This window comes from Arvicola amphibius, chromosome 18 (assembly GCF_903992535.2).
Source record: "Arvicola amphibius chromosome 18, mArvAmp1.2, whole genome shotgun sequence".
Taxonomy (NCBI): domain Eukaryota; kingdom Metazoa; phylum Chordata; class Mammalia; order Rodentia; family Cricetidae; genus Arvicola; species Arvicola amphibius.
Genome location: NC_052064.1, coordinates 17,096,957 through 17,123,671, shown reverse-complemented (window position 1 = coordinate 17,123,671; position 26,715 = coordinate 17,096,957). Strand labels below are relative to the sequence as shown.

At 44.2% G+C, this 26,715-nt stretch overlaps 1 protein-coding gene across 6 annotated transcripts in view; it reads left to right on the top strand.

Moving 5' to 3' along the window:
• The window catches only part of Myom1 (myomesin 1), a 135,089-nt gene extending 111,445 nt beyond the window's left edge, over nt 1–23,644 (top strand). For all 6 annotated transcript variants that reach the window (XM_038315278.1, XM_042054271.1, XM_042054270.1 and 3 more), the window contains 12 exons: nt 286–430; nt 2,113–2,172; nt 2,441–2,508; nt 8,840–8,953; nt 10,014–10,101; nt 11,075–11,113; nt 11,208–11,313; nt 14,975–15,138; nt 18,166–18,202; nt 18,608–18,630; nt 19,571–19,626; nt 22,881–23,644. In XM_038315278.1, the coding sequence (XP_038171206.1) occupies nt 286–430; nt 2,113–2,172; nt 2,441–2,508; nt 8,840–8,953; nt 10,014–10,101; nt 11,075–11,113; nt 11,208–11,313; nt 14,975–15,138; nt 18,166–18,202; nt 18,608–18,630; nt 19,571–19,626; nt 22,881–23,174 (1,194 nt within the window). In that variant the 3' untranslated portion in view covers nt 23,175–23,644. The remainder of the gene's footprint in view (nt 1–285; nt 431–2,112; nt 2,173–2,440; nt 2,509–8,839; nt 8,954–10,013; nt 10,102–11,074; nt 11,114–11,207; nt 11,314–14,974; nt 15,139–18,165; nt 18,203–18,607; nt 18,631–19,570; nt 19,627–22,880) is intronic.
• Nucleotides 23,645–26,715: the final 3,071 nt, after the last annotated feature.

The window sequence follows — 26,715 nt, the reverse complement described above, 5'->3', positions numbered from 1 at the left end:
CTATGAGATTTCCCCCATCTATATTGGCATATCAACTGTGAAGGTCTTGTTTGGATAGCCATATTGTTGAAATTTCAAAATATTCATAATCAATTCCTGTCTAATTCACACACTCATATAATGTTTCGTTTTCCAGGAATAAGATTTTTAAGCAATTTTCTTAGTTGTCTAAAAATTTTAAAATTATGATTCTTTGGGGTTCATTTTAATTTTATCAGGGTTATTGCCTTCGAAGCCAAATGTTTTCCTTTCTGATTTCTCTCTCTTTATCTTTTCACGTTGAAGAAATACAAGATGCACATTGACCGGAACACTGGCATTATTGAAATGTTCATGGAGAAGCTGCAGGATGAGGACGAGGGAACATACACATTCCAGATTCAAGATGGAAAAGCAACTGGCCATTCTACTCTTGTTCTGATTGGAGATGGTAGGAATTCTGAGGGACAGTCAGTGAACACTTGGCTACTTATTTCGATGCAAATACCTCATGGCTTAAAAGAGATCCCGTGACTGGCATCTGGAACTGTTTAGTGAATCCTGAGTCAAATTACAAAATCTAGTCAATACTTCCCACAGTATCCCATTACAAAATCTAGTCAATACTTCCCACAGTATCCCATTACAAAATCTAGTCAATACTTTCCATAGTATCCCATTGCCTTGAAATGAACGTTACTTTAAGAAAAAAAACAACAAAATTGTTCCTGATTTTCAGGCATGACTGGACTTAAATAGTTTCACGTGCAAACAAGTACTTATTACTAAATTCTCTAGCCTAGAAAGCTGCAGTACAGACAGAACCATATATATATATATGATACTGATATATATATATACTGATATATATATATCAGTAACAAAGCATGACACTATTTTTTAACAATATGTGATTACTCTAAGTTATTAAACTCTGGAAAGAAAGATGTAAAAGTACTGACTGTGTGCCAATCTGTCAGTCATATATTGTAACTAGACTGTAGAGGTCAGCTGTAATAAACTCCCGTGAAGGCCATCATAGCTTAAAAAGTGGCACTTCCACAAGCTGCGGAAAGACTGATAGATGTCTTTGTAACAGCCAGTGTGGCTTCATCATTTCCTAGGTTTATGACCCTGGGAAAGTTGTTTAGTTTTGGGGCTTGGGAGATGGCCTAGTCAGCAAACAGTAAGATCTGAGTTCAGATTCCCAGGGCCCACATAAGGAGCCTAGCACAGCAGCTCACATTAAGCTCAGTGCTGGGGAAGCAGGGACAGGAGCATCCCTGGGGCTTGCTGCCCAGCCAATCTAGCCAGTGTAGTTAGAAATCCTATCTTTTAAAAACAAAAAGGTTTTTTTATTATTATTATTTTCAAGTATGTGTGCATGTGTTTCTGTGTAGGTATATGGAAGGCAGCTATGCTCACCACTATACTGTGTAGGTATATGGAGAAGTGTGTTGGAGTTGGGGTTGCAGGTGGTTTCAAGTATGTGTGCATGTGTTTCTGTGTAGGTATGTGGAGAAGTGTGTTGGAGCTGGGGTTACAAGTGGCTGTCAGCTGCCCAGTTTTAGATGCTGAGACTTGAACTCAAGTCCTCTGCAAGAGCAATACGTGACCTTAATCACTGAGCCATCTCTCCAACCCCAAAACCCTGTCTTAGAAAATAAGGTGAAGAGGTGGGTGTGGTGGTGCATGGCTTTAATTCCAAGCACTTGGGTAGCAGAGGCAGGCAGAGCTCTGTGAATTCAAGGCCAACCTGCTCTTAAGTTCCAGAACAGTCAAGGCTACATAGTAAGACCTGTCTTGGTGGCTGTGTGTTGTGTGTGTGTGTGTGTGTAAGGTAGAGGAGAACAGTTAATAAAGATACCCAATGTCTACTTCTGCCCCTCCACACACACACACTCACACACATACACGCACACACACACACACACACACACACTCATTCACAGACTCACATATACACAAAGCTATTTAGTTTTCAAAGGCTGTCTCTATAAAAATCAGAACAAGCAGGGCCATCACAATCACTGAGTACCATAGTAATGAAAATAGGCCACTTAGCATAGTGGTTGTTGTGTGTATTTGTGCTGCTCAATTCAATTTCACACTTCCTTGTTTTTCAATTTCTAGTTTATAAGAAGCTCCAGAAAGAAGCTGAATTCCAGCGACAAGAATGGATCCGGAAACAAGGTAAAAATAGACTTTTTTTGTATAAAATATTCCAAGGTTATTTCTATAGCAAAGTTAAATGAACAGCACTGGTTATGTTTAATGCTTGGTAAGATAATAATTTAAAATAGTTGTTATTAAATATGTAGACATTAAAATATTTTAAAACTAAATTCACAATTTTAGGAAAGTCTTACTTCAAACATAAATCGCCTCAAGGTTTAAGATGAGCTTTGATCTTGCATTTGCAGCTAATTAAAAGATTGCTTATGTCATTAAAATTTCCCAGGCCCCCATTTTGCTGAGTATTTGAGCTGGGAAGTGACCGGTGAATGTAACGTGCTATTGAAATGCAAGGTAATGGGGAGCATGGGGACCGTGGGAGAGGGTTTAAGGGGAGGGGAGAGGCAGGGAGGGGAGCAGAGAAAATGTAGAGCTCAATAAAATCAATACAAAAAAAATTTAAAAGAAATGCAAGGTAGGAGATGGATGTATTTTTAATACTCTTCTCAGAAGGAATAAAGATGAGACTGTATGTGGAACAAGGACCCATTTTTCTTCTTCCGCTATTTAATCCAGAGTGATGAGCAACAGGCACTGTGCTGTTGACTGTTCTGAGTAAACCAGCAGGAAACTGTGATAAGGAAGGTGTCACCCGAGCTACAGATGGCATGAACTCTCAAGCCACAGCTTTAGTGTCCCTTCTCCAAAATGATTTGCATCATAAGTGCTTGGTCTTTAGGGCTAATTTTGTTTTATATGGGATTTTGGAATATTTTTTATTTTGTTTGTATAATGAAATGTCTGAGAGAACTCAAATCCAAATATAAAATTCATTTATGTTTCACATCTATTTAGACATAACCTGAAGGCATTCCGTGCATTATTTTGAATAATTTTGCAGATGAAGCAGGGCTTTGTGGTGTGGAATGTTCCACTTGTGGTTCCACGCTCCACTGCCTGGTTTTGTGTGTCAACTTGACACAAGCTAGAGTCATCAGAGAGGAAGGAGCCTCAGCTGAGGAAATGCCTCCATGAGATCCAGCTGTAAGGCATTTTCTCATTAGTGATCAATGGGGAAGAGCCCAGCCTATGGTAGGTGGTGCCTTCCCTGGGCTGCTGGTCCTGGGTTCTATACGAATGCAGGCTAAGGAAGCCATGGGAAGCAAACCAGTTAACAGCACTCTTCCATGGCCTCTGCATCAGCTCCTTCCTCCAGGATCCTACCCTGCTTGAGTTCCTTTCCTGACTTCCTTCAGTGAAGAACAGCAATGGAGAAGTATAAGCCAGACAAGCCTTTCCTCCCCAATTTGCTTTTTGGTCATGGTGTTTTGTTACAGCAATAGAACCCCTAACTAAGACACATGCTGATGATCAGAAAGCTGCAGGTTGTAGAGCCATGGGTTTGGCCTTTAGGTTAGGGGTGGCCACCTTCTGTCAATCGCAGAAATGTCACACGCTGCTTTCATTTTAGGCTAAATCTGCGTTCTAAGTGGTAGATTATTCCTGGCCCACTCCAACTCCTGTCTTATTTGGTGAGCTTCTCTAAGTCAGGAGATTTGCACAGAAGCATAGCTGAGTGTGCCCAGCTGTGTCTTCCTGTCTCGCCTCTGTGCTCCCTTCAGGGACTGGAGTTGGGAATTGTCAATGGTCTTAGCCTCTGGGAGGATCCGTCAGGAGGGGATTCAAAACAGCATTCTAAGCTGTCTTACACTTAGCGTTTCATTTTTAGCTGAGAAAATCGTTGAGGGTTTAAAGGGTCTGGGGCTGCAGCTCAGGGGCAGAGCACTTGTCTAGCATGTACAAGGCCCTGGATTTAGTCCCTAACTCTGAATTAAGACTTTGGGGAGCTGAGCATGGTGGTGCCATCATATATACTCAGGAGCATCCTTTAAACCTAAGACCTTGAGGACAGCCTGGGGGTTATATAGCAAGACCATCCAACTCAGAAAAGAAGTTTTTCCCCAATTAAAATGAAATTTTAGCGAAGGAATTGTTAGGTTAAGTAGACTGGGGTCATGATGACTCAAGACAGGAACCATGGATCTGGCATAGTCATAAAACTGGAGCCTAAGCACCCAGTCCCTGCTAGGCCTGATAAACTCAAAGAAGCAGGAACTTAGCAGAACTATGTAAGAAAAATCAACTCTGCCCCTCGGGAAATGATAAACTTGAAAAACTCATTGTCAGCAGCCGCTGGAACCTACAGCCTCCCTGCCACCATCCTTCATGCTCCTGGCCTGCTGCTCTCACTCAGCATCCCATCTGCGTGGTGTCTCCATAACCCACCCCTTCCCTGAAGCCGCACGGCCCGTCCTTCTCCTTTTGTGCTACCTGTGGCTGTCTAGGAGATGGGCTCTGGACTCCTCTTCTAATGACTTCTCATCAGCAGAACCAGATCCTTCCCCAGGTTCTGAACAGCAAAGAGGAGCCTAAAAGTAGTAATGGCTGTTCACACATCACCTATTGTGCTGCTGCTCCAAGGCCCCAAATGGCCTTCTGCTCATCCCAAGGCCCTGTTTAATCATCTCAGTCTGATTCGAACAAACCTTCAATCATAGCTCTTTGTTACATCACTGGGGCAACTTATGCAAATTTAGCAATTTACTATTCTACTTTATATGTCATGGAGTATGTGAGCGAAACGTTTAGACTCATGAGACTCACGTGAGCCCCAGGTAGTTTACTCCAAAGGATTGAGGAAAGAGCCCTAGCTTGCCCACGAAGCACTGCTGGGCACTATTCCACTACAGGAGTCCTCACACGCAAATATTCCCGTTGCTACTCAAGGTGACAGCCCAGGAGACAAAGTCCACCTAGAGCAGGAGCTAGAAGCACCCTGGCTTCAAAAACCACAGAGCGATGGGGCTGCAGGGATGACTCAATGGATAAAAGCACTGGCTGAGGTGGGTATGATGCCCATGCCTTTAATCCTAGCACTTGGAGACAGTAGATCTGCATAAGCTCTAGACCAGCTAAGGCTACATAGTGAGACCCTGATCAAAAACACTAAAAGGAGCAGTGGTTGCTCCTATAGAAGGCCTGGCTTCAGTTCCCAACACACGTGGCATCTAATAAATGTCTGTGACTCAGTTCTAGGGGATCCAACATCCTCTTCTGGGTTCTGTGAGTACCAGGTACACATGTGGTTCACATATATCCATGCAGACAACACACATACACATACATGATTGGTATGCTCACAATTAATAAATGAGACCTCCTGAAAATAACAAGCTTCTGTAAAGCAAAGGATGTGGTCAACAAGACAAAACGGCAACCTACAGATTGGGAAAAGATCTTCGCCAACCCCACATCACATCGGACAGAGGTCTGATCTCCAAAATATATAAATAACTCAAGAAACTTGACATCAAAAGAACAAATTATCCAATAAAAAATGGGGTACAGACCTAAACAGAGAACTCTGAACAGACGAATCTCAAATGGCTAAAAGACACTTAAGGAATGCTCAACATTCTTAACCATCAGAGAAATGCAAATCTAAACAACTCAGAGATTCTATCTTACACCTGCCAGAATGACCAAGATCAAAAACACTGATGGCAGCTTATGCTGGAGAGGATGTGGGGTAAGGGGAGCACTCCTCCATTGCTGGTGGGAGTGCAAACCTGAACAGCTGCTTTGGAAATCAGTATGGCAATTTCTCAGAAAATTAGGAAACAATCTACCTCAAAACTCAGCAATACCACTTTTGGGTATATACCCAAAGGATGCTAAATCATACCAAAGGACATGTGCTCAACTATGTTCATAGCAGCATTATTTGTAATCGCCAGAACCTGGAAACAACCTAAATGCCCATCAACAGAAGAATGGATAAAGAAAATGTGGTACATTTACACAATGGAGTAAAAAGACATCTTGAAATTTGCATGCAAATGGACGGATCTATTAAAAAACATATTGGCTATTGGCTGAGGTAACCAGACCCAGAAAGATAAATATAGTATGTACTCACTCATAAGTGGCTTTTAGAAACGAAGCAAAGAAAATTTAACCTACATTCCACAACCCCAGAGAACCTAGACAACAAAGAGGATCCTAAGAGAGACATACATGGATCTGCCTAGGAAGGAGAAAAAAGACAAGATCTCCTGTAAATTGGGAGTGTGGAGGTCACTGGAGAGGGTAGAAAGGGATGGGAGAGGAAGGGAGGGGTGCAGAGAAAAATGTATAGCACAATAAACAATAAAAAGATTCGTGTGCTCAGCAAATCCAGAACATTTCTAATTTTTTTCCAGTCCAGATGCAGATTTTCAAGTTGTTTATCAGTGTTACCTAGTAACACAATAGATTTCTATAATTTAAAAACCAGTTAATAACCTTTTGTGTACTGACTTCACTCTTGTCTAAACAGTACTGCTTCTCTGCTTCTTACGTTCACTTACTAGATGAACTTTTTCAGGGTGTGTGTGTGTGTGTGTGTGTGTGTGTGTATGTGTTGCTGGGTCTTATACTCCACCTCTGAGCTACATCCACAACATAGCTGAAATTCTTTCAATGTAGGAAAACCTGAATACTTTTGTTTATAATGAACATATAATTACTTTTTGGTTGCTGTGATAAGGCATCATGACCAAGACATCTTATAAAAGAAAATGTTCAATTGAGCTTATGGTTCCTGAGGGTTAGAGTGTATGATGGAAGAGCAATGGGTAGTGACAGGAACAGCTGAGAGCATGCATGTCAAACAGAGCACACTGAGAATATAAAGTGGTATATTATTTGTGTGGGTTTTTTTGAGACAGGGTTTTTCTGTAGTTTTGGAGCCTATCCTGGAACTAGCTTTTGTAGACCAGGCTGGCCTCGAACTCATAGAGATCAGCCTGCCTCTGCCTCCCGAGTGCTGGGATTAAAGGTGTGCGCCATCACCACCTGGCTATTTGTGTTTTAGTAAATAAAGCTTGCCTGAAGATCAGAGGGCAAAGCAGCCACACTAATCAGCCATACAGGCCAGGGAGTAATGGCATGCACCTTTAATCCCAGGACTTGGGAGACAGAGGCAGACGGATCTCTGTGAGTTCTAGGCCACCCTGGGCTACACAAGATTGAATCTGTCTAAAAGACAAACAGAGTATACACAAGAGTGATCCCAGCCTTGGGATGACACACCTTTAATCCCAGGACTAGGGAGGTGGAGACAGGAGCGATATGGCTGGGTGGAGAGAGGACTATAAAGGGGAAGAGACAGGAACTCAGGAGTGTGGAGTCTGAGGATTCACGGAGACAGGATCTCATCCTTTTGGTTTGAAGATTTGGTAAAGGTAAAAGGTCTCTCTAGTGACTGGCTACTTTGCTTCTCTGATCTTCAGGTTGAACCCCATTATCTGTCTCTGGGTTTTTATTATTTGTGCTTCAGGAATGGCAGGGAGTCTTTTTAAACCTCAATGCCAAACCCCAGTGACATACCTCCACCAATAAGGGAAGACCTCCTAATCCTTCCCAAACAATGCTACCAATTGGGTACAAAGTATTCAAATATCTGAGCCCATGGGGACCACCTCACTTAAACCACCACAAGTCAACATTTCTTCATGCTTGTCTTGCAGTCATATATTTTCTTAACAGCTGTTCAGTGCGATCTTTGGGGGGGGGATTGTTTTGTTTTTCTGATTTTCATGAAGTCTTTACTGTTTCATACAATTTTAATTTTCAAGAAATACATGGATATATTCTTCTTTGTGAAAAATAATTCAAGTGTTGCAGAAAAAGCTCAGGATCCCTCTAAGAATATGCAATGGCTTTGTCCATCTGAGATTTATATTATGATGTATGGGTTAGGATCTAATGCATCTTTTCAAAATTGCTAAGTAATTAAGTTATTAAGCCTCACTTCATTTTTATATATATTTATAATCTCCCTTTATCCATTTTATAAATTTTCAGATATATATTGGAGCTTATTCATCCTGTTATTCTCCTGGAAGACTATTTTAATGCTGTAGGGATTGTCTTTCTTTAGTTTGGGGATTTTTATTTTTATTTAAGCGTTTATGTTAATATGTGGCATCCTTTCTTTTCTGGAAAGACTCTGGACTGGAAGCAGGGTCTCACATGTTAGCCAGGCTGCTTTCAAACCCCTGGGCTCATGCAATCCTCACTTGCCACCATGCCACGCTGGGCCAATGACTTTTTTTTTTTAACGTTGAAGACTACTTCACTTCTTTGATATCCCTTGATGTAATGGGTACATGGCACTTTTCCTTGGCATCAATTTTAAGCTGCTTTTGAAATAGTGTAGTATTGCACGGGCTGGCCTGATCACTGATCTCCCCACTGCTTTGAGAGTGAGCCTGGCAATGGGACAGTTTCCATTCTAGTCCAATTGGTCCTGTATATGCATGCAGGAAGCAGTTCCACCAACCAGTGCAACATTACTGCATTTGTCCTGGAAATACGATGTTAAGACAACTTTTACCGCTGGAAATAGAGATCCTCTTGGTAGGTTTAGTCACTGGTGTTCACCTTATTGTAACCCTTTCTCGACTACAATAGCTCGGGACTGTTTTCTTTACAAATCTGGGTCTTCTGACTCTGGTTCAGTGTTTTGTTTTGTTTTTTTTTTTTCTAATTTAATACCCCAATGCGTTAAAAACTGTTTACCATCATAGAAATAACATTTATTTCCTTATTTCAAGAAGGGCAATTATGATTCTTCCTACAGGTGGCAAATATTAAAAAGGAGACTCACATTGTGTGGTACAAAGATGAACGGGAGATATCGGTGGATGAGAAGCATGACTTTAAGGACGGCATTTGCACCCTGCTCATCACAGAGGTGGGTGGCTACAGACGCAAGAGCTGCCTCAGCGGAAACTACATCCATTGGCTGTTCCGTGCCCAAGGGACTCACCACAGCTTCCATCTAACTGCTGGAGGAGCGTACTTACAATCCCAGTGGTGGGGATAGGGAGACAGATGGGTCCCCGGGCTTTGTGGCCAGCTGGTCTGGCCTAGTTGGAGAGCTCCGGGTGCTAGTAAGCTCCGGGTGCAGGGTCGGAGCTGGAGACGCGGCTCAGCGGTTAAGAGCACTAGTTGCTCTTCCATAGGACCTGGATTTGATTTCCAGCTCACAGTCATCGGTAACCCCAGTTCCAGGGGATCCAATACCCTCTTCTATTAACTTTCTTGTAATCCTTCCTCAATCAGTTTGGGACTGATTTCTTTAGAGATCTGGGTCACTGTCCCCAGTCACAACACACATATGGTGTAGAGACATATGTACAGTCAGAACACTCATACACATAAAATAAACTGTTAGACACAAACAAACATGGCAGATGGCTTCTGAAGAGCAATACCCAAGGTTGATCTGTGGCCTCTTCACACATGCATGTTGTATACACATCCATAATACCCACATGTTGACAGAGCTTTCTGTCTCCCCAGGTCCCGCAGTCGTTCAGTCCCCAAGAAACACACAGAGGTCTACATTAATCATAAACAGGTTGGCCTATTAGCTCAGGCTTCTTATTAATTAATTCTTACATCTTAACCCATAATTCTTTTCTGTGTTAGCCACATGGCTTGGTACCTTTCATCAGTGAGGCATTCTCACATGTGTCCTCTACATCTGGGTGACAACTGCAGACTGAGCTTTCCTCTTCCCAGAATTCTCCTGTTCTTGTTGCCCCGCCTCTACTTCCAGCCTGGCTCCTGGCCAATCAGCATTTTATTAAAAATAATACAAGTAACAGGATAAAAGACCGTTGTCACACAGTATACTCTCATACACACACTCACACACACATGCACATATGCACACACAGAGACACAGACACACAACTGCAGCACCACCTGTGAACTGTGATCCACTGTAACGTTCATTCTCTCCTCAGTTTTCCAAGAAAGATGCTGGATTCTATGAAGTTATCCTGAAAGATGACCGAGGAAAAGACAAGAGCAGACTAAAACTTGTGGATGAAGGTGACTACAGCTGCTGGGGTCTGTCTCATGGGCTCCACAGCCACTGGAATTACGACTGGAGCTGGGCTGGCCACAGAAGTCATGCCGATTTGTGTCCAGTGATTGTGTCCAGCAGAGCAACCTACTGTTCTTTTCCAAAAGTATTTTCCCTTTTAGACTTCCTAGAAATCAAAAGCATACTTTTGATCCTTAGATAAATGTATAGCCCATAGAACTCTAGAAGGCTGTTTCCAATTTAAATCATCATTTTTTTCTCACAGCTGAACAAAAAATGTTCTCGGATCAAAACCTTCAGGGAGGAACATACTAAAATATGGTTCATTGTTAAAGGGTGCCAAGAAAGATTTGTGTATGAAATGGGAAGCCTTGCAGTTACTAGCAGAGGAAAGCAGCAGCTTCCATTTTTCAGAGACTAAGGGCAAACATATCATGATAATTAGAAGCTACTCACAACCCCACCCCCAGAACCCCAGTTCCCTTTCTCAGTACGGCAGGATTGAAGTCAGGCCACAGAAGCCTTGGCGTTCACCACCCAGCTCCCAGAAGAGGTGGAGGCCGCCGTATTATTGGACAGAGGACATCCAAGCAACCTAGACAGCAAATTCATTAGGAGATGACGTCACAGATAACAAACTCCTGTAATTCAAACCAAGGCGTCCCCAGACTTGGGAAGAGTGTTCCAAAGCCAACAGACTTCCTGGAAATCTCAGTGTGGCCTTTTCTAGAATGTTCCTATAACATTAGTTACAAACAGTTCAAGGGAAACAAGTCAAAACAAGCAGAAATCTTTTTAAAACCTTATGAAAATTACGTTGTTTCACCAAAACCCACTAATTATCAGTAGGTCAACAAATTTACCTCCCGTCAAATGGCTTTCACCAGACAGGGAGTTTCCGAGAGCTAACAGCTTGAAATTAGACCTTATATGGTATATGCCCAATCTAAAGTTTTGCCTGTGACCCTCTGTCTGCAGCCTTCCAAGAACTGATGACTGAAGTATGCCGTAAGATAGGTGAGTTCCCATTTCCTCCCCATAACAAGTGTTTCAGTATGCTCCTCTCAGGGTGAGCTTACTGCTGCTTGAACTGTGCTGTTTTCTTCCTCAGCCTTGTCCGCTACAGACCTGAAAATTCAGAGCACAGCAGAGGGCATCCGGCTGTATTCCTTTGTCACTTACTACCTGGACGATTTGAAAGTTAACTGGTCCCACAAGTAAGTAAATGCAAACTGACTTGCTAGGTAGACATTTTCCCCCACTGGCCAGGGGAGGAACAAAAACAAAAATCCTACCCCTTTCAAGTAAGAGGGTTCATAGTGAGGAGCACAGGACAGAACCCCTCCCTTACTTCAGGTTAGGTCTTTCCCTCAACCCATGCATAGTGAGGTACCAGTAATGGCTACAGTATGTCCTTCTTGTGATAGAAATACCTTCATTCATAGACATCTCTGTAATGTAGCCACCACCTGAGACAGCTATGTATAAGCTACCTCTGGTCTGCCAGCCACCCAGAGCTCTGCTTGCAGCCTTCTCTATATCTGTACATCCAACTCACGTGATCTGAAACAAAACCGAAGCAGTGTGCACCAGGAGATTCCCAAGTTTCCTATAATCCGTGTTCATAGCCATTTCCCATTTCAGAAGTCTCATCCTGAGAAGAGCCCCAACTTATCATGTTGGTTATAGCAACTGGCATAACTAGGCATTGGCATCTTGCATCTTGTTTGCCCACCCTCAGAAGGCTTTGGGGACCTATGTTTGAACTGGATTGAGTCTGATGTCTGTCTTAATCCTAGGCTGCCTTTGTGGAATTATAGAGGAAATACATTCAAATTCACCTGGAATTCCATGGGTTTTTGAACCAAAACAGACTTCTCAATCTAATTCTGACAGTATACTCAACCTCTGGGCATCCTTGAGACATATTTGGCAGAAACAAAAAAGAGGCACGGTATAAACAATCTTTAGGAATGCAGCCTCCTCCAGATCAATTTTGGTTTAGACATTCATTCCAAACTGTTAACAGAAGTCCTGTAGCATCCCTTGAGGATATAGAGAACAATGTCTGTTTGTATTATAGCTTCACTGGGCACTAGCAGTCCGCTGGGCATTGCTCCAAGCCAGTAGACAGGTGGATTCTTTCATGGCCCCAGCTCTGTGCAATAGGCATTTTCACCTTGGGGGAGAGGAAGCTCAAGCTGGGGGAGGTGACTCAAGTGTGCACACACAGCTAATTGAGCTGAGGGCTATGCCTGGTCAGTCGGACTCTAGAGATAAGCTAGGTCATTGTAACACACACACACACACACACACACATACATGCGTGCGTGCACACACACACACACACCTCCAGATTGCATGAAAAGTTTAGAATGAGAGGAGGAGACATATATCACTTAAATATTATTTTAAAAAAGAGCCTAAGGCTAGTGGTATAGCTCAGTGATAAAGCACTTGCCTAGTATGCATTAGGCCCTGAATTCAACCCCCAGCACCACAAAGAAAGTAGGAAAAAGGAAAAAAGTAAGCTGAACAGGCAACCAGAGCTGGTACTTGATTGTGCTCTTAGGTATTTTCTGAATTCTAAAAGTAAGAAGAAGCACAATGCCACTGTGGAAGGCTTGGGTTTGGAGCCCTTTGTTCTCTTTTTTTCAGGAAATGTTGCAGGGAAGTAATTAAAATTTAAAATAGACCAAAATCCTAGGAAATTCCTCTGTGACATCTAGGACATTATAATATATCAGTCTGAAGAATGAGGGGAGCAAAATTAGCCAATCATCACTCAAAACACGATGTCTTCGGGCTGTGAGATTGCTCAGTGGGGAAGGCGCCTGGACCTGAGTTCCATCCCAGGACCTAGGTGGAGGGAAAGAACTGACTTTAACAAATGGTTCTCCACACTGTGGCATGTGCACACGCACGCGCACACACAGTATTAATCAAATAGATAAACATAGTTTCTTTAAGTTGTGTCCTTTGTAAAAGAATCATTGATTCAAGGGCTGGGGAGAGAGCTCAGTGTGAAGAGTACATACTTACCTTCCAGAGGACCCAAGCTGAATTCCCAGCAATCTGTCAAGTGTTCACAACCACCTCTAACTCCAGCTGCAGATCTGACACCTCTGGCTTCTGTGCGCACCTACACTCATTTGGATATAGTCTCCCCAACCCATATGCACATAATTAAAAATAAATCTTTTTTAAAAATTTTTTTAAAATTGGAACATTAAAAAAAATATTTTAAGGAACTTGCTGTTAGAGTAGCAAGGCAGGAACTTCCTGCCATTTTGGTTTCGTCTGCATGAACTTCTCCGATATTTGTTTGTCCGTACACGGCTCAGGGGTTGAGAACTGCAATACTGTTTTCTGTAAGTCTGAGGCAAACTGGAAAAACACACCTTAAAGAGGGTGAGAGCCCTGACTCTGTGTTTATCTTCCTCAGCAAGTCATTTAATTCTATGAATATCAGTTTCTCAAATAAAATAGGAACAATAGAATCCATTCTGTCTGAAGTTCTTAACATATAGAAAGCACCATTGTGCGAACCAGCCAGAAACCAAATAACTCATGCAAAGCAGAGAATGTTCTTCCTGTCTGACTCAAAGAAATGCTGTCATTCAGGCCAAAACCTTCAGGGTACAAATGTGTTTCTTTACTCTAGTCTTATGGCATTTGAATTGCTAATATATTTTCAGATATTTTAATAAATACCCTCATACATAATAGCCTGTAGTGTTGAAAGAAAAATACTAAGTATTTATGAAAGCCAAAATTTTTTTAGTGAAAAAAAATTTTAAGTTTGTCTTTAAATTCTACTTAAGGAATAAACTTTGTACATGCATTTCTGGAAAATACATTTATAGATATATTAGAAAATAGAAAAAGTTATGATATCATCAATAGTTTTGTTAGCCCATTTATGCAAATTTAAAGAACTTTCTTCTATTTTTTCCACATATAATTATAACTGTATATGCATATATATGGTAATTTTATATACTGCTTTTTAAAAATGTATTACATTTATTTTGTGTGTGTACATGTGCACATTCCACAGCACATGTGGAGGTCAGAGAACGGTGTGTAGGAGTCAATTCTTTCCTTACCTTGTGAGCTTTAGGGGTTCACTCTAGTTGCCAGACTTGGCAACAAGCCCCTTCACCCCCTCCACCATTCACTGGCCCTATACTGACTACATTTTTAAATTTTCTCACAGTCTCACACAATCTCCATGAAGTACCGTTCGACAGTTTGAGAACGCCGCCCTGCCATGCGCTTGTTTTGTCTAGAGCAGTGGTGTTTCTACAGTCAGATGACAATGGCAAGGGCTCTTCCCCTCTGCTCTCACACAGGACCAGAGCCCATGCTCACTGCTCTGACAGCCACTCAGCTGCAGAGTCACTTTTGACTCCACAACCAAGTGTACGTTGATGTGCTTAAGTAGCTCTGGAGCGATATAGCAATAGATGTCATGCACAGATAGTCCCCACCGTTGTTTTTACCTATCCAGTTTGGCCGCAGAACATGTGCGTTAAATATGCAGCAAAATAGTATGTAATTTGGCCTTTCACCTTTAAATATTCCCTTAACCTTAGAAATAAACCCACGCCAAACCAAAGATAATTAGTGCCACTGAGAAGTATTGGTCATGAAATCTGCACTGGGATCCAGGCTACCGTGGTGAGTTAAGTAGATGCTCAGGCTGTCATTCCCAGGTCCTTAGAATCCAAGTCCCTGGCTTCAACGCCCATAATTACCCTGAAGCAGAATGGCATAAGCAGGTCTCGTGTTTTCTGAAAGCCGGTAAAGGTTTATGGCATATCACTTTGTAAGAAACCGAGGAAACAGTAATAACACTTTCCTTCGTCTTAACAGTGGGACTGGCATTAAGTACACAGACAGAGTTAAGAGTGGGGTCACTGGGGAGCAGATCTGGCTGCAGATCAATGAGCCCACTCCAAATGACAAAGGCAAATACGTGATGGAACTCTTTGACGGCAAGACTGGACACCAGAAGACGGTGGATCTGTCTGGGCAAGGTAACACGCTCCTTAACATTCACGATAGAACGAACCAGGGTGAAGTGAGGGCATTACCCTGGTAAGGTCAAAGAAGTTGGTGTGGGAGACACTTGGGTCAGTGGGCCTGTTCTGGATTGGCTTCTCTGAGTCCCAATCTTTTTGGAGGCCTCATTTGTTTTTAAGTTCAGTTTGATTATATGCCACGTTATACGAGTGACGCCATTCTGGTTAGATCTGGTAGGCTAAGGACTAGTGCAGGAACTAGGCTAAAATAATGGTCTCCAATGCTTTTTATTAATAATGATTTTGGCAAGACTGTCTTAACTATCAAGAATTTAGTCAGGCGACCATGAAAAGCAAGCTGGGACAGTAACCACGGAGAGAGGGCACCACTCTCACAGCCCGTGAGAGGTCCCTGGGCTCACGATCTCCTCCTTAAGAGCAATGTGAGGAAAGCAGTTGTGCATGGGACTGACGTCATCCAGTCCCAGACAGCAGCTGATGCGACAGAAAGCCTGGGATGCAGGGCATCGCTGCAGAGGGTGCAAGGTGCGAGACCAAGGGCAGAGGGAGTCGACTCCCAGAGTAACAATACAGAAGCTTCTCTGTCCATAGAGCAGTGAGTGAGGAGAGTCCAAGGAAGATGCTGGGCAGAGCAGATGAAGCTGGGGTCTAAGTCAGAAGGGTCCCAGATGTGGTGGCTGTCTGTTGAGAGATTAGGGGTTTCCGTAGATAATGGGGAGGAAAAGAAAGTATCAGGAGAAGCAACAAGCAAAGATCAAAGGCGGTGCACAATTCCTGAATAAAACTTTAAAAGTTAAGAAAACAGCTAAAATCACCGTGCTGTTTCTCCCCATCCCCTGGCTATATTCTGCCCCCCATGCTTTCCTAAAGAGTAAAAGTCTAGATGAAAGTCAGCAAAGGAGGCTGGGCCGAATTTCCTGCGCTCCTCGGTGCACTAAGATGCAGTCTTAGTGTTCATAACTCTTCATGCTTTCCAACCGCAGGATAAATTCACAATGAATGTAGGGAGCCACTTCCCAAGCGTGCACTGAGGGTTTTGTGTGTGTGTGTGTGTGTGTGTGTGTGTGTATGTGTGTGTGCGTGTGTGTGTGTGTGTGTTTACAGGCATGCACACATGGTTCTATCTGAATCCCCTACTCTCATGCCACCCCTACCCATTATGCCAACAAAGACACACTGAGAATTTGCAGTCATGGAGAAACTGCAGCAAAGAGGCAAGGATCTCCCGACCCACGCTGTGCTCTGGGTTTCCCCCACCGTTCATCTGACTGTGGGAAATACAACAGAAAGAGGGAAGCAGCAATGGGGTGGAGAGGTTTAAAACATTCCAAAAATTATTTTTAACAACCACAGCTTATGTAACTACCTCACTTTTAAACCCTTTTAAGACAAAGGCTAGATCCTCTCTCCAGGGTCACCACAGCCACCAAACACAAGTTAGCTTGACCACACTTTTTCTTTTTTCTGAGTTCAGTGTGGGAACCAGGAAGATTTCTGTGCTATCATCCTGGTTCAAACTGAATCTCAGTCATTTTTCAGATGAGAAAAATTAGGGCCCAGAAGCTTAAAGCCTGGCTTTATACGTATTTGTACGTTTAAATGTGTACAGATGGGGGTGTGTAGATTAGTATTGTCTAAATATTTGCTAGGCTTAAAATACGGCTCTTGGCTGAGGAAATGGCACCACGGGTGTAAGCACTAGCTGTGGAAGTCTGATGGCTCGGGTTCAGTCCCCAGAACGCACAGGAAAAGCTGGATGTCACAGTACACATGTGTGAGCTCAGTATGTCTGCCCTGAGATGGGGGTGGGCGTGGAGACAGGAGACTCATCGTAAGCTGAGCAGCAGTGGAAGAAGTTCTATGAACTCAACTTTACTCAACAGCTGTGGGAACTCACTCATGAAAGCTGTATTCTGACCCTTCCACACAAGCTAACATATACCCCAACAACACATGTAGACAAATCATATCTGTGTGTGCATATGTGTGTGTGTGCATGTGTGTTTCTTGAGCCCCAAAGGCAATGAAAGATGGAACAGTGGGATTTTAAAGCAGAGCTGCCTTTTCTCATGGCCTCATCAAGTGTCTCACCTGACGCCACAGGGTAGGATTATTTTTAGAACACTGCAATTCTCATCTTCCTCTCTCACCTGTCTCCACCTTTGCCTCCGTGAGAGAGGGACAGAAAATGGGGGAGAAGATGAGCAAAACCCAATGATACACATTATGAAATGTCATAATGAAACCTATTATTTTGTATGCTAACAAAAATGTATTTTAAAAAATCAAAAAGAGAAAAAAGTACAATCTCAGGACTCTGTTCTGTAATGGACAGCACACTGGACTTGAAGCTAGTTTTAACATCAATGCGACGACCATTACTTAGCGTGCTCTCCTTCCTAAATGGACCAGAAAGACCTAACATGAAGATGCTTGAACTATCTAGCCCAGGAGCTTACCAGGGGTAATTTATTTTTTTTTTAATTTTTTTAACTTTATTTAATTTTATGTATGAGTACTCCGCATGTACACCTGCGTGTCAGAAGAGGGCATCAGATCCCATTGTAGATGGTCATGAGCCACCATGTGGGTACTAGGAATTGAACTCAGGACCTCTGGAAGAGCAGCCGGTGCTCTTAACCGCTGAGCCATCTCTCCAGCCCCACCAGGGGTAATTTAATAAGAAAAAGTCCCTTTCTTTTCTTTTCTGGATTCTTAGACAGCACCTTTATTTGAAAGACTTTTATCCCCATTTTTTTTCTTGGTGAGACTGATGGTTTTTGTTTTTGTTTTTGTTTGCTTAAAGTTGAAGGCTTTCTGAGATGAAAGCTTCTAAAATCTCCTACCTCATATTTTCTACATAGAAAGTACTTGTCTTGTTGAGAGCACCACACAGAAATAGGAAGCCATAGGCAGTCTCCTGGAAAGCTGGGCAGTGACCGAACCTTGGGACTCGTAATCGGCCCTGTGTGTTGTCAATTCTGACTAAGAAATTTTTAACTTTCTTTTTTTCTTTTGCAGCATTTGATGAAGCCGTTGCTGAATTCCAGAGGTTAAAGTAAGTTCTCCTTCCTGGCAAGTGGTGCTTCTGTTCAGTTACCTTCCTGGAACCCTGTATTCCTCTTGCCTATCTGAGTATCAGAAACAGGGTTTTGTTTGAGCAAGCACAGGAAAAGCCCCACTTGACACCGCTAGCTGAGCTGCTAAATACCTCTCAGGCGGATCGTGGCCTGACTCTCCTCCCCCGTTTGTGTATTAAATGCAGTCCAAGCTTGTTGCAGCTCTTTATGTTACTCAGAGCGGTGACTGAGAGAGCAGCTGTCTAAGTCTGCACTCAGTGTGTGTGTGTGCATGTGCAAGAGAAAGACAGAAAAGGAGGGGGGAGGGGGAGAGAAACTACTTGGAATGACACTAATACAAATCTTCTTTGTCTGTCTGTCTGTCTTGTCTCTCTCCACCACAGACAAGCTGCCATCGCCGAAAAAAGTAAGTAGCTGCCTTCACGCTTAGCGCAGAGGCGGATTCAGAGCCTTCACGCTTAGCGCAGAGGCAGATTCAGAGCCTTCACACTTAGCGCAGAGGCAGATTTAGAGTTGAACTTCATCTCCCCAGCGCATCTGCAGATGACAGTGGATATCTTCTCCTTGCTGGGCTTGGTTTCACAAGCCTTTAATCCCAGCACTTGGGAGGCAGAGGCAGGTGGATCTCTGTGAGTTTGAGGCCCGCCTGGTCTACAAGAGCTAGTTCCAGGACAGCCAGGACTACGTAGTGAGACACTATCTCAAGAAAAGAAAATAGATTTTCCCTCTTCTTTTTTTCTTTTATGAATTGTAGATGGTCCACATTTGTTTTTCTATAGTCTTATGTCTGTAGGAAGGTCTCAACTATGGCATCTGACTTTTGTCCTCTGAAGCCATCCTAAGAAATCTCTTGGTCATAACCATGTGGTAGGTATTAGGCACTTATAGGTACAGTGTATCAGAAGAAAAATTAAACCCAGTGAAGAAAAGAGTCTGGAACACTGCCATTTTGGCATTGAATGAATTCATAGAAACAAGGTTGGAGCGCCACAATTTGAATGAAACTGGCACTCATCACAGGGAGACCAGAAAGAGGCCACGCCTGACTCAGAGCCTGAGCTTAGACCTGCTGAGCGACACAGGGCTAGGGCTAGATATGGCCATGAAAATTCCACAGCAGCTCCGTAAGTCCCACACTGGTGCTTCAGGTACAGCTATGGGCACTGTGTAAAGAATTAAAGCCAGAGTCGCTGGGTTATTTTCTTAATTTGCATGTTGAAAACATTATTGAAATAACCATCGGGACAGGAAAAACTAAACAGGATTTGTATCTTGACGTGGTTTTGAGGGCATGATCTTTGGCCCTCTTCATTGCAGTGATTAACCAGAAATTCCTGTGCTTGCAGATCGGGCCCGGGTGTTGGGCGGTCTCCCTGATGTTGTTACCATCCAGGAAGGCAAGGTGAGCATGGGGTACGGTTGTCTGTGCCTCCACATGGGGAACGGCCCCACACCCCACACCGGAGTCCTTTCTTCTATATCCTACCATCTGTCTTACTTCTTGCAACTGCCTTTCACCATAGCCAGATGCAGGGTTAAAAGTTCAGCATTCCAGTCGTAATGCTTTGTCAGCCCAGCATCAGGATGAAAGTTTGTCTTGTGATGCTATATTTAGGCCATTTCTCCAGAGGCACAGTTAAAAACCAACAGAAGTCATTAGGTTGTATGAAAAAGAACCTGAAAACATTCACTCATAGCCCTGTAACAAAAGAAGGAGGAAATTATTCCAGCACACACTGGAAGGTGGCCCATGCTAGTAAGAGTCTCATGGTTACATGGTTACAGCTGCTCCATCTCCGATGAAAACCAGCTTCTCTCCGTTTGGTATTAAACTGGTGTTTCCTGGCTTCATATAATCTGAGAAAAAAATGAGCATCATTCTAACCCATAATCAAAGAACCCAGTAGGAGTCTAGAGTTCAAGGCCACCTTAGCTGCATAGACAGACCCCATATCAATAAAAATAAAACTCTTACAAGTCCAGAGAGACCTGTAGTGAAGTAAAACCGTTTCCCGCTTCAAAGGGCGTTGAGTGTCTGCAGTGGTGGGAGTTGGGGAGATGGGCATGCAGATCTCGGGTAGTAAAGCAAGACTATAGATTCCATTCAGCTCCGATCTTTGTACATGGAAAATATCACAGTCAACTTTGAACCTCTGAGAGCAGCTTCTGTCCTTAAGCTGCCTTTGCCACTTTCCTCATGCAATGAGGTTGCAGCCATTGGGCAGCAGTGACAATTAGAATGTATATGGGAGCACTGAATCCATAATGCAGACAGGATGGGCGCTGGATGTCCACAGTGCTTATGGTGTCTGGGATTTGTGTAATCCAAAATGATTTACCTGGCCTGTAATGATCATGCTTTGACTCAATTAAAATTATTGCATATAAGTGTTTATTGGAGAACATACCATAGTAGACATGTGCAAATCAGAGTACAACTTGCTGGTATCAGTTTTTTCCTTCTACAGTGTGGCACTGGGGGATTGAACTCGGGTCACTCAGCTTGGCAGCAGTGTTTTTACCCATGGGGTCATCTCTCTGGCTTGGACTAAATTACCCATAGTGTAATTTAGTAAAAATGCTAATTAAAACTGGCATCGTGGCACATGGTGGCTCCCAGCACTTGGGAGGCATAGGCAAGAAGGTCACAGGTCAAGCCTGAGCTATGCAGCCTGCCTTAAAAACATGCTAGTTAATGATGAGATGTGAGCAGGGTTTCTGATTTTTTTTTTTTTTGCTCCCACAGAAGAGGCCATAGTGATAGCTTAAGGTATGTCAGGAGGATATTTAAAAGAACACGTCTTCCCTAGCAATGCCAACTTCATCCCTTGTCAACATTCTGTAATTTAGCATCACTAGCCGTGGAGAGGGGGACAAAAGACGCAGTGAAATATAGCATACCCGTCTGAACTGCAGTGATAAGTGACATGCAACAAAAATGCAAACAATGATAAGCGCAGGCAAAGACGCGGGAAACCAGATTACCTATTCATTGTTGGTTGTCATGGTTGGAACGCCAGTCAAAATTAAATCAACTCCTAGCACAAGAGCTTGGCAGTTTCTAGGGAGAAAAATGAATCATATATTTAGCATATATCCCAGCAACTGCACCTGGGCAGTTAGCACAGAGAAATGGAAATGTCAACATGAGAGCCTCTTCAGAATAGCCCCCAAACTGGATGTGGTGCATATGGCCCTGAGGGACGTGCACATCACTGGTCAGCAGCAAGGAAGGACAGCATGGGCGGTTATGCTGACACAAAGAAACAGTCTGGAAAGTTTGCATACTATAGATTATGTTTATATAAATTTTTGAAATGATGTTTTATAAATGGAAAAATGAGTAGAAGTTGCTGCAGATTGAGAACAGAGTTGACAATCAAAATACAAAGATAGGGAGCACAGTCCCACTGGCTACATCTACAATAAAACTCCCACACCTCCGGCCCAGGGATCACTGCAGAAGAGGGGGCGGAGTGATAGTAAGAGCCAGGGGATCAGGGAATCTGCTGTGGTACTGTGTCTGTTACTGTCATCAGAGTCACACCCGTTAAGTCCCACCAACGTGACTGCCTACACATGAACTGAACAAGGACGATGTCAATGGACATGCCACAGTGAATGGGGAAAGACCAAGAAACCTGGACCCTACACAAAGAACTATAAGCCACTAAGGAATTCTGGAAGCCAGAGAAATAGTCTTCCCCAGGGAAGAGAAAATCAATTGGTTATCCAGTACCAAATGGTCAGCCTGAGAAACACACATACAAGTAACATTATACAGATTGAGCCAGTTCACACACACACACACACACACGAATGTAACAATTAATGAAAACAAAGGCCATGAATTTGAAAGAGAACAAGGAGGGGCATGTGGAAGGATTCGAAAAGAGGAAAGAGAAGGGGGGAATGATGAAATTATAATCTCAACAATTGTATTATAATCTAAGAAAAAAGGTACTAAAACACAGGGCTGAAACGTTGGGGTGGGTCATGCAGCTTTTGAAAGATAGCACAAAGGGACGTGGAATAATCAGACCATATCCAGTGCTGTGGTGAGCACAAAACACCTCCCGTTGAATAGAGCAGTGTAAACACAAACGCAGCCTCTGCGCTACTTCTAGAGCTCCACGTGAACCTTGCCATTTTCTTAGTAAGGCAAAGTCAGTCTGCAGCCTAAATGTCAGCGTTTCAGGGAGACTTTCAACATGGCTGGGAAGGTTTTATTTCAGATGCATTTGGGCCAAGCGCCTCTGCAACGACACAGATTGGACGGGGCTCAGGGAGCTGAGGAAAATGAGGAGATGGGATGGGGAAATTAAATTACGTAGAGCAGTTGTGTCGTTCCGCTGCTGGGCTCTGCGACGTAGATGCCACGCAGAAGTGAGCAGCCTGCCAGCGGGGCGTGAGAATTCTCTACTGATACAGCCCAGAGGCCACGCTAGAGCAAAAGACGTCTGGGTGTTCAGGAAGGAGAGCAGGATGAAGGCACCTCTGAGTGTGCTGACAGCAAGCCCTCTAGACTCCCCAACGCTGCCAGCCCTTACAGATGCCGCCCAGAGTGTGGCCACCCCAGCCTGGGAGCCCTGCAATCATCCTTTAGATGGAGCAGGATCAGTCTTACCACACCCTTCTCATAAACCTGTCTTGCAGGCACTTAATCTCACTTGTAACGTGTGGGGCGACCCAACCCCCGAGGTGTCCTGGCTGAAAAACGAGAAGCCACTGGCCTCTGATGACCACTGCAGCCTCAGGTTTGAGGCCGGGAAGACTGCCTTCTTCACCATCACAGGCGTGAGCACCGCAGATTCTGGCAAGTACGGGCTGGTGGTGAAGAACAAGTATGGTTCAGAGACCAGCGACTTTACCGTCAGCGTCTTCATCCCAGAGGAGGAGGCAAGGAAGGGTGCATCAGAGCCCCAGAAAGGAGACCAGAAGTCCAAGTGAGCGGCGAGGCAAGCAGGGCCAGCTGAGCCACCCACTCTGCTGCTGCTGCTGTGAAAATGATTTGGGTGACAGGTGGGGGGGTCCCCCTGGTGTCTCCGTTTTGGGCTAACTTGGGAGGAAGTTATCAAATCTCTTACTCATACATATGAGGCACCAATTAATGACACTTTAAGGGTTTTTTATCCACAGTTTATAGAGTAAAAAACTCTAGGGAATGGTTTCAAGGAAGAAGGCCAGGGAATGTTGGAGAGCTGTTGAGTGGGAACAGATGGAGAGGGTGGGGTCTGAGGTGGATGAAGTTTCCCTGCAAGGTCTTAGGGTTGTGTCTTGGCACTCAGTTGAAGCAGAAGCCCACGGTCCAGGCCGTGAGTGTGGTTGGTCACTGTTACTGGAGCGACGGTACATTTCTGACTGGCAGCCTTGTTTTCGTGGCCTCCCTCGGTGTGAATAAAGTCTCCTACCTTTCCTCTTCCCCCTTGTCTCTCCCTGACTTAGGTGTGGCTGCTTAGGTGGGGCTTTCCTACCTCTTCCTTGTCATAGCTATCTTCTGATTTACACCCTGGGGGTAAGAGCAGCGTCTTCTGGGCTTGGTCAGACTAAACCTTCTGAGCTCCGCTGAGGCTCTGGGTCCAGAACCACACTGACTCTGCATATCTGATTACTTCACCTCCATCCACCATTACAGTGCAATGTCATTGATCTGAATGTACCAATTAATCAAGAGACCCAAGGGTCCTGGGGCCTTCTGGCAGCCAGCATAGCCAGAGCAAAGTAGACAGCTCCTAAGGAATGTCTACCGAGGTTGACCACACACACACACACACACACACACACACAATACACAGACTCTATGTAGCCATAATACTAATTTTATTCAGACAGAGGCCTGGAGTTTAACACCAGAACGAGAGATTGTTCAAGGTGAATTGTGCAGAAGCAGCTTAGACTAAACAAAAATGGTATTTGTAAAAATACCACCAACTGACACAGAGAAGCTGTTTGAGCTTGCCATCTGCCTGGGGGTGGTTCTGGGGAGAAAAAGTTAACAGATCCCTCCAGTGCATAATGGCTGCATGTGGGGTCCACATTTCCAGCATGGCATGGTGTGGGAGTCCCGAGCCCAAACCACCCATGGTCACGGAAATGATGTCTGGAGTCCAGAGAAGCAGATGTAAAACTATACCACAAGGGGCTTCTGTGTCTAGTTACAGAGGATCACTGTTAGGAGGGCTGTCCTAGCATGAACAGCTAGAAAACCTGGCTTCAATATAAAGCCGAAAATGCCTGGGGCCTGGGCTGGCACACACAGGACTGTGGTTCCTAAGGGGGCTGGGAGTGAGTTAAAGTAACAGCTGTGGCTTCTCCAGCTGTTTGCCTGGACGGAGAGCTCAAGCTGCTGTTCAGCCCCACGGAGCTGAAGAGAGCGAGATGGGGGTTCAAAAAGGTGGAGATGTCAGGATGCCTGGGAGCTGTTAGCAGAATTGCACAGAGGCCAGAGGGCTGGAGCAATGCAGGCAGATGCACGGTGAGTTCTGGAAGGAGCCACCGCAGTGCTGCAGACAGACAATTCTTGGAGCACACTCAGGCTGGAAGTGGTCCTCACTGCCACCAGTGCAGATGAAAAGGGTGATACACGGGGCCCTGAGCAGACTCCTCGGGACAAGCTTCTCACGTCAACCCTAGAGGCTCCATGTCCTGAAGCTAAAAAGGAAGTCTCTGGAGAGACGGCTCAATGGGTAAGTGTGCTTTCTTTGAAAGTATGAGAATATGAGTTCAAATCCTCAGCATTCACACAAGAAACCAGCTATGGCTTCAAGTGCCTATAATTCTAGCATGGGGGTGGCAGGAACAAGAGAGCTCACTGGCCAACCACCTAACCCAAAGGGTGAACTTCTGGTTCTACATCGGACCTGTGCCAGTGCAAGTAAGTCAGAAAGCAATAGTGAAAAGCATCTTTTTCTGGCCTCTGCATGTGTACATACGAGCACACATGTATGCATGCACATGCACATAGGCACACATGTGTACGCACACAGAAGCACACACATGCATACACACATTTATCTTTACACAACATATACACATGCCCCCCCCCCATACACACGTAAGGAAGCTTCAAAAGGATTAAATTTCTGTAAGAGTGGAACTATGTGTCAGAAGAGCATGCACACACTTCAAATGAACCCAGTATTGAACACTGTAACAGTTAATCGCAGGGACCCAATCCAAATTTAGCAGTGTTGCTGCTGGGACAGCAGTAGCCTCCCATGGGCAAAGCCCTAATTTCCGTTTCCAGCACCCCAAATAAATACAAGTAACAGATTAGGGCACCTGCAAAGAAGTGGGGAGGTTATGGCTAATGACTAGAGGAAAAACAGCCGTAAAAATGAGCTCAGAAATGGCATGCAGAAAAGTAGATATCATAAGACTGCTTGGTAGGCTTTAGAAAGCAGGGACGATGGAGGTGAGCTGTGGAGTACTGGAGAGCAGGCTGGAGAGACAGTTCCGTGGGTGAAGACACTCGTCACCAAGCCTGAGGACACGCGACATCTTCAACACCACAGATGCCATGCCTATCGGTATAAAGGACTTCCGCTGGCAATCTAAAGCCGAGAAATCTACCACCCACAGACCCGTGCTGCAGGAACCAGGTGGGAATTCAGATCCACAGGGAAGTGATAGAGGTGTAAGATGCAAACACACACGGTGAGACAGCTTTTCCCATCCCCTGTGCCTTCCCTTGCTCCTGGTGTGCCTCATCTCGCCCAGCATTGAGTACCGGCACAGCAGCCTACTAACCTACATCAGTGCCAGATTCTCCAGCCTCAGGGACAATCTCACCAAGAGTGTCTCATGGGGAGAAATGTCCGCCTCCCTCTGACAGTTCTACCACCTCTCTACCCCCAACCGTTAGGAAGTCAAAGTCTACCTTGGGCTGGGCCGCTTTGGAGGCCTCTGTAGTGCTGGATTGTGGTGGCCCAGGAGAAGAGGATAATGCCCAGGTTGGAAAGATATTTAGGGAGGAAATGAGTAAGTCTTGACTGGGGATTGCAGGATGGTAAAAGAGAGAATTGATCAGAACACAGGCATGACCTGCTGGCATAAACATCGTGTCATGGAGAGCTAGACTACTGCGTTTAACACTTGACAATTACAATGTTTCTTCATTTTATATTTCTTTTGTTTTTCCTTCTTTTCTTCTCTTTTTGTTTTTGAGACAGGGTTTCTCTGTGTAGCTTTGACGGTCCTGGAACTCACTCTGTAGACCAGGCTGGCCTCGAACTCAGAGATTCACCTGACTCTGCCTCCCGAGTGCTGGGATTAAAGGCGTGCAGTCATATTTCTTGAGACTCGATGCCGTTAATATAGTTTCTTATCGAGGCCGCGTTATGATTGATGGCATTTTTATAAGTACCGCGCGCTAACCGATTGCGCCACTGGAGCACCCTTGATGGCATTTTTAAAAACTCTTTGAGCACTTTAAAAGCTATGTTTTAATAAAGGTTATGCCTTTGAATGTAAGTGTTCAAAGCCAGAAACG